This window comes from Triturus cristatus, chromosome 8 (genome assembly GCF_964204655.1).
Source record: "Triturus cristatus chromosome 8, aTriCri1.1, whole genome shotgun sequence".
NCBI classification, from domain to species: Eukaryota; Metazoa; Chordata; class Amphibia; order Caudata; family Salamandridae; genus Triturus; species Triturus cristatus.
In genome coordinates this window covers 1110752314-1110765984 of record NC_140591.1, presented here as the reverse complement: position 1 = coordinate 1110765984, position 13671 = coordinate 1110752314, and the positions used below count along the sequence as shown (strand labels likewise).

The 13671-nt window shown below is 48.5% G+C and overlaps 1 protein-coding gene across 4 annotated transcripts in view; it reads left to right on the top strand.

The window, feature by feature from the left end:
- The window catches only part of REPS2 (RALBP1 associated Eps domain containing 2), an 856334-nt gene that overhangs the window by 256325 nt on the left and 586338 nt on the right, over positions 1-13671 (top strand). Inside the window, exon 1 of one of the 4 annotated variants that reach the window (XM_085622670.1) lies at positions 9069-9301. The exons of the other annotated variants lie outside the window; for them this stretch is intronic. Within the exon in view, the coding sequence (XP_085478796.1) occupies positions 9109-9301 (193 nt within the window). The 5' untranslated portion in view covers positions 9069-9108. Of the gene's footprint in view, positions 1-9068; positions 9302-13671 lie in introns of those variants that run through there. 4 annotated transcript variants of the gene reach the window in all.

The window sequence follows — 13671 nt, the reverse complement described above, 5'->3', positions numbered from 1 at the left end:
TGGCACCATTTCTACAGACGTGTCTTTCTTAAGGGCTGACTTCCAGAAAATGACGGCAAGGGTCACGGAAGTGGAACAAACAACGAAAACCCTGGTTGGGGATATGGCCGCATTGCTTCAGAAAGTTACCCACCTGGAGGCCGAGAATAAAATAATGGCGGCGAAGGTAGATGATCAAGAAGGGCGTTCCCACCGCAATAACGTCCGAATTACGGGCCTTCCCGAGAGTGAAGGGGGCCCGGCCATGGACCTTTATGTTGAGGAACTCATCAAGACAAGACTCCAACCGAGGGGACTATCCACCTTTTTCTCAGTTGAAAGGGCGCACAGGGTGCCAAGTGGCAGGCCTAAGCCAGGGGCGCCTCCCAGGCCTGTATTGGCCCGAATTTTTAATTTCCGTGACCGAGATGCCATATTGCAGACAGCAAGAGTTGCCCCGCCGCTTCGAGTCCAAAATTCTGTGATCTCCTTTTTTCCGGACTTCTCGGCTGCAGTCACCAAATGTCGCAGGAGCTTCTTGGAGATAAAAAAGGATCTTCGGCGCAGAGAAATTACCTACTCAATGCTATTCCCAGCGAGGTTACGAGTCGTAGCTGATGGCAAAACTTGGTTCTTTGATCATCCGGAAGAGGCCTGAGAGTGGCTCGAGGGCTGGCGGTGAGTGGAGGGACGCAAGCGGTCAGAGAGGCACCAACAACAGCGACAGGTGGAGGAGGACCCCAGGGATCACGGACAAGCGCAGGAAGGAGACACCGTGCACAGGTCGGAGGCTGAGGACTGAGAAGGGGAACCATGGCTCACGCAGATCGGCAAGGACAGAATCGGAGGGAGATGGTAGCAAAGTACTAGATATGCCACCGGACGGTGTCGGACTCCTGTGGTCATCCGCATCTGATGAGAGGGTGGGCTGGGATCCACGAGTGCAGGGTCTGCACTGCAGCCGCAGTAAGGTCTAACAAAACAATGGTCTTCAAGGAGGGGATGGACTACGGTCTTCCTCGGACTTCTCACCCCCGACACGCAAGTACTGTTACAGGGATTGGGTATGAGGCGCTCTGCAAAGTTGGGGTGGCGGGTAGTTTTAAGTCCGTCTAGCAGGGAGGCAGGGAGGGGGGTGGAGGGTGGGGGTATGTTGTTATGGTTGGGTTTTCTTTTGTTCGCGTTTTGTGTGCAGGCACTCAGGTACGACACATCTTCAAATGAGGGGTGGCAGGGACTCTACCCACATGCATCCGCCCTACTGATTACGCATTTCGGCAGTTATGACAACACCACACTCACAGCCAGTTGAGCGAGGGCAGATCCCTGCCACACAGGTGAAGTCCCTATCACTAATTTCGTGGAATGTGCACGGCCTCGGGGATAAAATTAAAAGGGGTCTGGTATTGCAGTGTCTTAAGCGAAGTTCCCCGGCTGTGGTCTTACTGCAGGAGACGCACCTCACTGGGAATGCATGTCGGGCGTTAGACAGGTGGGGGTTCAAGATGGTTGCCCACTCGGAGTTCACATCGGGATCCAGAGGGGTGGGTATCTTGGTACGAAAACAGTCTCCACTCATAACCAATAGAACAAAGACTGACGCAGGGGGCCGCTTTGCGGCTCTAGTAGGACAATGGGAAGGACACCCTATTATTATATTATCAGTATATGTTCCCCGGCGTTACAGGCAGTTACGCTTCCGGCCCTGAGTGACTTCCTCCTTGATCTCCCGGAGGGAGAACTACTGATCGGGGGAGACTTTAATGACGTGGTGGATGGGGCAGTGGACCGACACCCTGTGAGAGAGCGGGCTGCGGGGGTATCACGTCTCGGGGGCTTTCTGGAAGCACTGGGGCTGGCGGACATCTGGCGACATCGACATCCCGTGGCGCGCCAATTTACTTTTCAATCAGCGGTGCATAATAGCTTGTCGAGAATAGACTATTTTCTTGCATCCCCAGAAAGTCTCAAGCATGTAGACACAATTGACATTCGGCCTAGAGGTATTTCAGACCACTCACCAATTGTCTTAACGTACAAGTATCACCTGGGGGGACGGCGGCGAATATTCCCCATACTCACTGGATACTTGCGAGTTCCCAAGATCATGAAATCCATACGCACCACGACACAACAATACTTCCAAGACAATTTCGCGTCGGTCCACTCTCCGTCCACCCTCTGGGAGGCCTATAAGACCGTACTCAGAGGGCAAGCCATCTCTATAACAAGCTATAGACGAGAACAGCAGCGGGAACTCACTGCTATAGAATCAGAGCTCCAAAAGGCTGATACTCAACATTCACAAAACCCGATTTCCGCCACGCCCCACAACCTAAGCCTCCTGCAGCAACTACATTGGGAACATCTGAGGGGGGTGACCGCACTCAGACTTTCGGCAACGAGACATAAGATATACGAGACCGGCGATGAAGCTGGGAAGCTTCTAGCGTGGTTCGATAAAAGGGAGCGAGACAGAAAGTGGATAGCACAGCTACTAATGAAAGATAATTCTATGAAAACTGACCCGCGGGCCATAGTACACAGACTGGCACAGCACTTCCAGCAGGTGTACACGTCGCTGTCGGAGATGTCAATGGAAGAGGCATTGACTTATATCAAAGATATTGCAATGCCCAAGCTTACACCAGAAACGGCTCTCACGTTAGAGGCGGATCTGACGACCGATGAGTTGCAGGCGGCGATTGGCTCCTTGCAATCTGGGAAGGCACTAGGACCTAATGGAATCCCCGTGGAACTTTACAAAAGGTTGGCGGGGACAGTGGCCCCACAACTGCTCAATATGTACTGTAACAGTCTGAAGATAGGAGAACTCCCACAAGATCAACGCCTGGCCACCGTGGTGACGATCCCGAAACCCGGGAAGCCCCCGGAAGACTGTGCTTCCTACCGCCCCATTTCCTTAATCAATGATGAAGCTAAAATATTAGCAAAGGTCCTTGCGCTGAGGCTCACCCCACATCTCACAACCCTGGTTCATCCGGACCAGTCCGGATTTATGCCTAGTAGAAGCACGGCATTAAATCTGAGGCGTCTGCATGGAGTGATGGCCCGTATACCTTATCTTCAAGAGCCAGCAGTTATCCTGTCATTGGACGCCCGTATGGCGTTCGAAATGGTGGAATGGCCCTTCTTGTTTGCGGTACTGACACATTTGGGCTTCGGCCCAAAGTTCTGTGCATGGATACGCCTCCTCTACACAAAGCCAATGGCCCACGTAGCGGCTAATGGGCATATATCCAATGACTTCCCACTGTCCCGAGGCACGCGTCAGTGCTGCCCGCTGTCGCCGTTATTGTTTGTGCTGGTGCTAGAACCACTGGCGGCATGGATCAGGTGGGAGCCCCTGATCCGAGGCCTGCGCTGGACGGCAGACTGGGAAGACCGCATATCGCTGTATGCAGATGACGTTCTGCTTTATTTGACCTCTCCCAGGTGATCCATCCTGGTACTCCTAAATATATGTGACCAGTTTGGTCGGGCATTGGGCTACACTATAAATTGGTCCAAATCGATACTTTTTGTGCTCCAGGGCCCACCGCCGCAGCTTCCAGAGGACTGCCCACTGCGGATCTCGGTGGATGCGTTCCAGTATCTGGGTATCTACATCACGGCGGACCTGGACAATTTTTTTAAAAAAAATCTTATGCCTCCCCTGGAACGTCTAAAAAGAGATGCCACCCATTGGGGGACACTCCCCCTAACACTGTTGGGGAAGGCAGCGCATTTTAAGATGATGGCACTGCCTCGATTCCTGTATGCACTCGAAAATGTGGGTAACGCAGCGGCTAGGTGAGTTGAGGCACTGCAAGGGCTTTGACAAGTGGGATGCAATTGGAATATCAACGGTGGGCGATATGTGGCATAAGGGAGGAGTCGCCACGTTTGAACACCTTCAGGCGCAAAATGACCTGGCGCCCTCTGAAAGCTTTCGATACCTGCAGATAAGGCATGCGCTACAGGCGGCCCTACCACCCGGCACCGAGGTTCCTGAGGCTACCCCCTTAGAGGATAGGTTATTGACAGATTGCATGTATAGGCGGGCTACTTCTTTCACATACTGAAAGTTAGTGAACAATTTGCCAGACCCCCACGTGGCCCTCAGGGGAAAATGGTCCCGAGATGTGGGCGATTTTGACAACTCCGAATGGCGGGAGGCATTGGCCTCCCCGCGGGAGGTGGGGATACCGTCTAGACTTAAACTAGTGCAACTCAAAATTATACATAGAACTTATTACACAAGATATATCCTTCACACAATAGGGTCAGCACGACACCCGTACTGCCGGAGGCGATGTGGGGAGGAAGGTACTTTCTTTCATACTATGTGGGAATGCCCCAGGATAATGGAATACTGGGTGAAAGTGATGAGGACCATATCACAGACGGTGGAGGTATCGTTAGCTCCCGAGCCTAGGAGATGTATACTAAATGTGTGGGAGCCGAACGATCTTACACGCCCAGCACAGGAATGGGCAACAATGGGGATAATGGTGGCGAAACGCAACATTGCGCAAAAATGGGGTGCGAGAGAGTCACCGTCGCTTACCGCCTGGTGTGGGGATCTTCATGCTGCCATGGTGGCCGAAAAAGCAGTATTTATCAATCGAGGCTGCCCAAGGAAATGGAGTAGGGTCTGGGGGGCCTGGAATAAGTACAGGGGATACATCTGTGAATCACCAGACATAAGGGCGGAGGGAGAATCGGACAATGAAAACGGGGGGTGGAGCTGGAAATGTAATATGTTGAAGGTTTTCATTTGTTGGGACATATGTACGACTCCTGCGCCAATTGCCGTAACCTCACACGATGCGAATGTAATGGTTGTAAGTATTTGGATACAATACCTGGTTTGTTGGTGCCTTGAATGCAAATAAAATAAAAAAGTAAAAAATAAAAAAAAGGCCTACCAGTATGGATGACATGGGAATCCTACAACTTGTAGTCCCCTTTGTCTTATGTAACATTTTCTTTACACTGATTTACACACGCATGTTTCATTGTTTCTGTATGTGAGCGTGATGTAAAATGATCCGATACTCTACACTGGTATGAGAGGCGCTATAAAACAAATCAAATACATGTGAGAGAGGGGCGATGGAGCAAAGAGAGAGACTGCTGGAGGGTGATAGTGAAGGGCTCATTGAAGAGACCCATTAACGATTGACGTATCCTGGTGCACTGTGAGGTCATAATTTACTGTGCTTTAAAGACTAATACAATTGAACATATAATTAAACATGTGTTGTAGAATGCACACTTTGTTCCCAATTTTTCATGGGGGTAGACCCCCCTCCCCAAGCCCCCTTGTAGTGGTCAGACTTCCTCGCTATGCTCCGTATGGGGGCTGGTCTGACAAAATTTGCCAGGGCTGCTCTGGGTTCTCATCATTTGCATGGGGTGTCCATCATTAAAATTAGGATATTCCTTTTGTAGCGACACATGCTTCATGGTACATGTCCAATGTCGACTGCCAATGAAGTGATGGATAATTCAGATTCCCCAATCAGGGCCGGCTTTAGGGTGGTGCGACCGGTGCCACCGCACCGGGTGCTGACTTCACATGGGGGTGTCTGTTTGCTTAAAAGCACCTGTTGCTGAGTTCCTGGGCTCAAGCAATTTTTAGTCAACAATTAAAATGTCAAGAAAACTCCAGTGATTAATGTTCTTCAAGGCAAGATCGGAGTTTTTGTCTTAGTAGAAGTTTTGACTCGTGGAAGTTTTGAAGGTAACGCAGAGGGTTAATATGCCTGCTGCAAATTACTTGTACCATGCAGATAACAAAGTGAATATAATGTAAACAGGTCAGTGGGTTACTGCTTTTGTCAGAGACTTCCTTTTGTTAGCTTCACTTTACAGTGAGCTATTAACTGTCATCAAAGAACTGCGTGCAGACTTCAAGGTATAATTTAGAGCTATGGATTTTTTCCCCAGACTTTCATTATTGTAATGTTGCAAAAAGGGTTCATTTTGGGTACAAACAGTTCTTGCTATTAAAGAGAGCCCCAATCCATTGTGTTACATTTTAAATTCAGAGTTTGTGCTTCTCCAGACCAAGTACTCTGCAACATTTACTATACACTGATTTACAGACCTACGATTGATTGTCTCTGTGTAATGCGTGTGTTATCTAAAATGCTCTGACACCCTTCACTTTTATGAGTGACGCTATAAAATTAAATAAATGCATCTGAGAGAGGGGTTATGGAGACTGTTAAAGGGTGGTAGTGAGGGTATCCGTTACTGAGGTGGTCGTTGGGGGCGCCGAAAAACATTGTCGCACTGGGCACCACCAGGGCTAAAGCCGGCCCTGTCCCCAATAGAGAACTTGCGCCTAAAGACTGTGCTATGTGTGGTCAATTGCAGTGTGTGTGTGGGGGGGGGGAATCTCTGGAGGGAGGCACTGAGGGTCCCGTACACCCTTTGTAGTTGCGGTGTGTGCATGTGAGCCCAGGATTCCTGTTTGTGCTCATTGCAAAATAATGCAGTGTGCACATGAGCAAGCCAAGGCCTTTGCACTGAACATGGCACTAAGCACGGCCACTGGAACTATGTGGCAATGCACGGCACAATCATATGGCAGGATTTTCTAAACTATGCAGCAAAAGTGGGCACATTATGCAGCAAATTCCATGGCAGCATTATTTCACTGTTTTATCTTAACACACATTAATACGGTCTGGACAAAGATTTCACCCAACCAGCAACTGAAACGTGACCACTTAACCTTCAAATGGGGTCTGCCATTACCAGGGCCGGCTTTAGAGCTGGTGGCGCCCAGTGCGACAATCATTTTTGACGCCCCCACACCCCATGACCGCTTCCTCAGATTCTCTCACTACCACCGGGCAATAGTGCCCCTCATCTCTCCAATCATAAGTTATTGCTAAACACAGCGCCCTCCAAAGAAGTCAGCGCCCCCTCCACAGGCCAGCGCCCAGTGCGGCCGCACCGGTCGCACTGCCCTAAAGCAGGCCCTGGCCATTACGCTACACCGGAAAGGTTTTTTAAAGTAATTTTGGATCCGTTTTAGCAAGAAAAATGTTTGTTGCAATCTACAAATTAAGCATCAACTGGTGGATTATATGGCAAACGCGGTAAATCCATAACCGGGAAGAAAACGCCCCAGCTGCACAATCGCATAACTCCAGGAGAGCTTGTAATATGGGATGTAAGCACCCGAGGGAAAACGCTGGCAATCTTGCACACTTTGTTCAATCATCTGAAAACAAACACGGAAGAGCCCGCTTTGACGTTGTCCATGCCTCACCTGCCGACAACCCCTAAAATCCGGGACTGCATTCATTTAATCACGTGGCTTGGTTAAACTCTGCAGTTTACACAGATGAGGTACTCTTGGCGCTGTGACCGGTGACTGCCCTGCTGACCTCGGCAGCCGTGCCAACGTCAAGCGAAGGAACTCTTCCTTAGCAAATCCTTTAACGGATGAGTGCTACAGAAACCCTTCTTCAGACCGACAACCGCTGAGTTCTGCCTACAACATTTTTTCTGCGCTAGTAAATAAACACGAGTTCGTCTTGTTCGCGAGTGCGTTTCGTTTGGAAACAGGACTTTCGAGCCCGAGGCCTGCTTCATCCTCATCCTTTTGTTTTCAGTCATTTGAAACCTGTCACCGAGATAGGCTTGGCTAAGAGAACCGAAAGTCTGCACCTCTAAGGGATGTGTGTTTTGGAAGTCAGTCAGGGGTTCGAAACCTGCAAAATGTATTCAGCCTTATATCCTTCTTATGTCTGTAAAGTGAGTTCCATACATTTGGCTTGGAGTAATCAGTCTGGCATTTACAGTGCTTAGAAACGTCGAAAGTGCAGTAGTTTGCGCTATTCATACCAATATATTATCGCCCGCCCGCGAAAGAAATACTTATAAGCAAGTTTGGAACTTGGCCTGAGAGACTTGCAGTATAAGGCCTGCTTTTGGAATTAAAATTTGTCTTTAGGGACGGCAAGAGAAATAAATATATCCTTCATAGGTGGCGTGTGCCTTCGGGCACATTTTTCAAACTTAATTGGTTTGAGCAATTACAAAGAAGTCCACGTTGTTTAACTTGTTTGAAAACTGTGAGACGTCTATTTTGTTTACCCTTCACGCCCCATTTTTGACAAGTGAATCGTTAAAATCCTCTGAGAACATCGCTCCTTAATATTTTTTCTTCGCTACGCTACAGCCTAGCATTGGCAAAGCCAATAGGGCTGCTTGTCATGTGGCAAAGAATGCCAACACAGGCTTGCGCAGTTGCTATGGCGGTGCCGGTAATGGTGAGGGTGGTGGGAATTGGGAATGATGACGATTATGGTGGTGTTAGAGGTGGTTGTGGTGGTGGTGGTAGTAATCGCACTGTCGAGTCCTGGCAAAAACAATAAAAAAGAAATACAAATGCCGTAAAAAAAAATCAACTAAATAGTGGTTCCTATTTATAGTGCACGCCAGGGATTAACTGAATGTGTGCATTTTCAGAAGTAAAAATGTCCCTCATGCATTCCAATGCAAACACTCAATATGAGGTGGAATGATGTACCTAAAACACAATCGCATGTTGTGAGCGAGTACGATTTAGTTCCTAAACTATAGTCACGGGCTACAAAGCCATCATTTCGATTCAATTTTGCCAGCCAAGGCAATTAACAGCCTGATGGTTAAGAACGCTGCTGTATATGAACATTTTTAGGGCATTTCATGGAATTTTCCAGATATTAGTGCACCCATCAAGGTGATAAGTAACCTAGAAGTAGGGCTGTGTGAGATCAGCTAGGTCACACTAAAGGGTCACCGTGCAGCAGTTGGATATCTCTAGTGTTATCTCTCCCTCTGTGACGGACAAATGACAATCTGTTTGACAAACAGTGGGTGACAATGCAGGCAAGAAAGAGCTAGTAACGGTAAATAAAGGCGGCGCACTGTTGTTATTTGGAGGAAGGCCCCTGCGTGACACGGGCTGCTCCCAAACAAATTGTTTCAGTATTTAGAGGCTGCCCAGGCTAAGCTTAGGCAAATCATAGGACTGGTGCAATCCCGTTATAAAAGCTCGTCTTGATTGAATTGTATTATTACAGGCGAGTTGTGACGCATCTAGTTGCCAGTAAAAAAGAAATGACGTATTTCTCACCGAGCTCGTGCCCCATGAGACGTGCGTGTTACCGGACCCCTCCACTGCCCTTCCTCGCGGAGTCGGCCATGCAGAGCGGCGCGCGCACGCCTCCTGCTCCTGAGGAGCTCCGGCTGATCGGTCGCGCCACCTTACCTTCAGGGGAGGCAGGAGGAAAGAGGATAACACTGAGCGAAGGTGAGCGGCCAAGGAAGGAGGGGGCGGGGGGCGTTGTCGTAGGGCAGAGGGGTGGGCAGGAATCTGTGCACTTCGGGGTATCGCTGTCTCCACGTGAAGGCGGTGGACAGTGCGGCTTGAGGCTAACGGTTAATGGCCGAGTCGAGTGCTTTGTAAACTAAGTGCATTTAGTGCAATTTAACTCTTCGAACCGAGTTCGGCACTGTGAATGTTTGACCTATACCTGAGCGAACTGACCATGCTGAGTGTACGGTTCTTCTGGCACGCGTTGGGACTTGTTTTCTTTAACATTACGAGGTGCGTTAGTCGAGTCTTAAGTGTCAGTAACATGCATTTCTGCAGGGATTCAAGAGGAGCCACTACGGGGGTCAGAGCACTGCGCAGATCTAATGTGTTTAGGGAACTTCAGAATGTTCCAGAGATTTGAGACTTAGAAATCAGCGTAACCTTAGATGAGCAAACACATTTATTGATATATGGAGCCTGCATGCAGCAAATGTATAAACTGTACGCTGCTGTACCCAACACATTCTTTGGAACTCCTCTGAGTCTACATCGAAACTAAGTAGAAAGCGACATTATCACAGGAATATTACAGTGCTACCATTTACAAAATGAAACCCTTCCCCAAAGCCATACTCCGCCTCAAGACATACACTTGAAGATCACTACCTTCTGTTGTGTGCTGAAATGACTGAAGTAATATAAGTAAATAATATATAGGGGGACTCCCATTTGGTTTAAGAGTGAATAATAATAAGGGGTCTTAAATCATTAATACAGAATCATGACTCAAACCTATGAAGCAGCAGTCGATACACAGGCCTAAAAAACACATAAAAACCAGACCTGCAGGTCTAGTGACCTGAATGACCTGCTTGACCTAACTGTAATGTGCTTCACCCATGAACTGTTCACAAATAATGTGATCCTAGGCAAATATTTTATTTTAAAGAGCCGCTTTTTTCTTCATTATCACATATGAGAGCACCTTCATATATGTCAAGTCAAAAAAGTCAAACAGGACTCATAAAGCACGGCTAATCATCTGTGAGGGTATCCAGACGCCGAGAACCATCTGCTAGGGAGTGCTCAGCTGAACAGCTAGGTTGTTACTCCTTTCCTGAATACCAACAGAGAGGATGAGGTCTGGAGGTGAAATTAAAGGTCGTTCTAGGACTACGCAGCAAGGTAGGAGAAAGAGTGTCCTTCAATGTTGCAGTGGCGTGTGCGGAGATGTGAGTGAGGGAGAGGGAGTCAGAGTGCAGGTGTCTGGAGGGTAGATGGAACTTCAGTCGGTAGTTGATGTATGCTGGTCCTTGGTTGTGTATGGCTTTGTATTTGTGAATCAGAATCTTGAACTGACATATCTTCTGAATGGGGAACCCGTGGAGCTTCATGAGGTGGGGGTGATGTGGGTCCACTTTGGGAGGTCTAGGATGAGTCTGGCTGCTGAATTCTCTATGGTCTGCAGTCTGTTCAGGAGGTGCGAGGTGATTTCTACATAGAGTGCGTTGCCGCAGCCCAGTCGACTGGTGACTAGGGCTTGAGTGACGGTTCGTCTGGTGTTGACAGCGACCCACTTGAAGATCTTACGGAGTTGCTAAGAGTGAGGAAGGAGGCGGAGGAGTCTGACTTGATCTGGCTTTTCATGGTGAGCTTCTTGTCCAGGATGATGCCAAGGTTGCCGACATGATCTGTCAGAGTGGGTGAGGGTCCTAGTTTGGAACGCCACCAGGAGTTGTTCCACTTGGAGGTGTTGTTCCCGAAGATCAGCACTTCATTTTGCATGCGTTGAGTTTTAGGTAGTTGTCTTTCATCCAGTTGGCGATGCTCGTCATTTAGCTGGTGAAGTTGGTCATCGGGATGGAGGGGCCTTCTGATAGCAAGAAGATGAGCTGGGGGTTTTCAGCATAGAAAATGATGTTTAGTCACTGAGTTCTGACAATGTTTGCAAAGGGGGTCATATAGGTAATGAACAGTGTAGGACTGAGGGACGAGCCTTGAGGGACACTGCAGAAGATGTTCTTGGGTTCTGAGGTGAAAGGTGGTAGGCAGATTCTCTGGGTTCTTCCGATGAAGAAGGAGGCGATCCATTGTAGGGCATCTTTTTGACTCCAATGTGGTGAAGCCTCTTGATAAGGGTGTGGTGTGATACCGTGTTGAATGCTGCTGAGAGGTCGGGAAGGATAAGGGCTGACGTTTCTCCCCCGTCAAGAAGATTTCTGATGTCAGTGGCAGTGATCAGGGCTGTTTCGGTGCTGTGGTTGATGTGGGATCCAAATTTAGAGGTGTCCAGAAGATTGTTGTTCTCCAGATGTTCTGTGTGTTGGGGAGTGATGGCCTTTTCAAGGACTTTGTCGGCAGAGAGATGGGATTGTAGTTCTTGAATTTTCTGGATTCGGCTTATGGTTTCTGGAGAAGGGATTATTGAGTTAAGAATTTCTGCTGTACATAAACTCTTTTGTTTGATTTATTGACTAAACCTTTGCTCCATGTACAGTCAGAATCTAGTCCACATAATGGGTACACATGACTCCTGACTTGCCTCTAAAGTCACTAATAGCAGTGCCATCTGGGTGGGGCAGGAATGTTTCTCAGTTCAGGCTTAAAAACTCACTTTTAATAAATATATAGTTCATGCATGTATAGCTGTAGATGCATATGCTGTGCATAGTGTTGTCATCTAGCGTCGGGCTCGGACGTGTGCAAGTAGTTTTTCTTCGATGAAGTATTTGAGTCACAAGGTACTGTGAATCCACCTATTGCTGGTAATGTGCATGGCATCGTCTCCATTACTAGATTGTTTTTTTCTCCTCCATCTGGTTCAGACATGTTCCTTCGAACTCCGGTTTGGCGTCGCGTGGTGTTCTTGCCAGGTCCGTTCGGTTCCACCTACCTCTTCGGCTGAAGAAGCAATACATCTTCAATTCTTAGCGTTCATGTCCTCTCTCGTTTGCTTGCGTGGTCGACTACTTCAGCCCCTGTATGGGACCTGGCCCCTTCAGGCCTCCTTCCATTCCTCAACATCAGGAAATGCGCCCTTAAAGAAAAGGACTCCATTCCGATACTGTCCAAAGTGTAGAACAAAGTACCCCAGGACAGAACTACAGCAGGTTAGCAACCTTTGTCTGTCTCCAGATGATCAGGAGGGCTCTTGTTTGACATGCTTTGCATTCCAAAATAAAGAGACTCTTCGATACAGCTGGGCTTGTCGCCTTGCATTGGCATCAAATGTGCTCCAGTGTTAGGAAGATACACTGGACCTGTCTCGGAGAACAGGAGGCCGAGGCTTAGCAACAGCCAAAGGCTTCTGTGGCAGAAATTAATCTTTTGGAGCTGGAGGAGGATTCCGCCTCCAGAGTCGACGAGTCTCCGCCCGCCCAATTTCCTTTTACCAACACGGCTGCAGTTAGTGCAGTTGTCCCACCTTCCATCTCCAAACATCACTCAGAAGCCGAGCATTGCCCTCAAGAGGGTCGAGCATCGAGCTCGCAGGTCAACAATTAGGCCTCCGGTCTGCTACTGCCACATGGCCATAGTCAGCACCTACATACAGAGTCAGAGCAGACAGGAGTACAGCGCTCAGCATCAAAGCCCAGCTCCAAGATGCACCCTTTCACATCAGCAGGGTCTTAGGCTTTGACCTCACAAATGCCCTCGAAGCCGAACTTAACACCGAAGACTTCAGAGCGAAAATCCAGCTCAGCGCTGGCAATCCGTAAGCCTCACTCGGCTCCGAGGAAGACAACACCCAGAGCACAATCCTCTGTCGCCTCCGAAGAGCAGGAACAATGTATCCTCCAGAGGCTACTAGAGGAACTCAATGCCAGACAGCAGCGAATTCATATTCAGCCTAGAACCAAGCGAGTACTGGCTAACCCTGTTTAGCAGACCAAAGACTCCCTCTCTCCAAAGAGCGAATTTACTTTTGAGGAGGCCATCAATCCATCTTTGGACAAACCGCCTAAAACACCTTGACGCCACAATAAGGGCACATCACCACCAACACTTGCACCTTACACTTCACCTCCTAACATATACACCAACCAAATCCTAGTACGATGTGATGCACGGGAGAAATGGAAAATAGAATTGGGGCAGGCAGTAACGGAGAAACAATGGCTCTACTGCTATAAACACACAGAGCTGGTGTCATCAAGTTGTTGCTTACGCATTATACATTATAAGTTCATGCACCCCATATATCATACACCTGTTAAGATGTATAGGCACAGATTGCGGGATAACGGCCGCTGTGACAGATGTGGGACGGAAAAAGCAGACTTTTTACACCTCGATTGGAATTGCCCCAGCATCACAGCATATTGGAAACAAGTGTTTGAAGCATTGCAACAGATGACGTCACC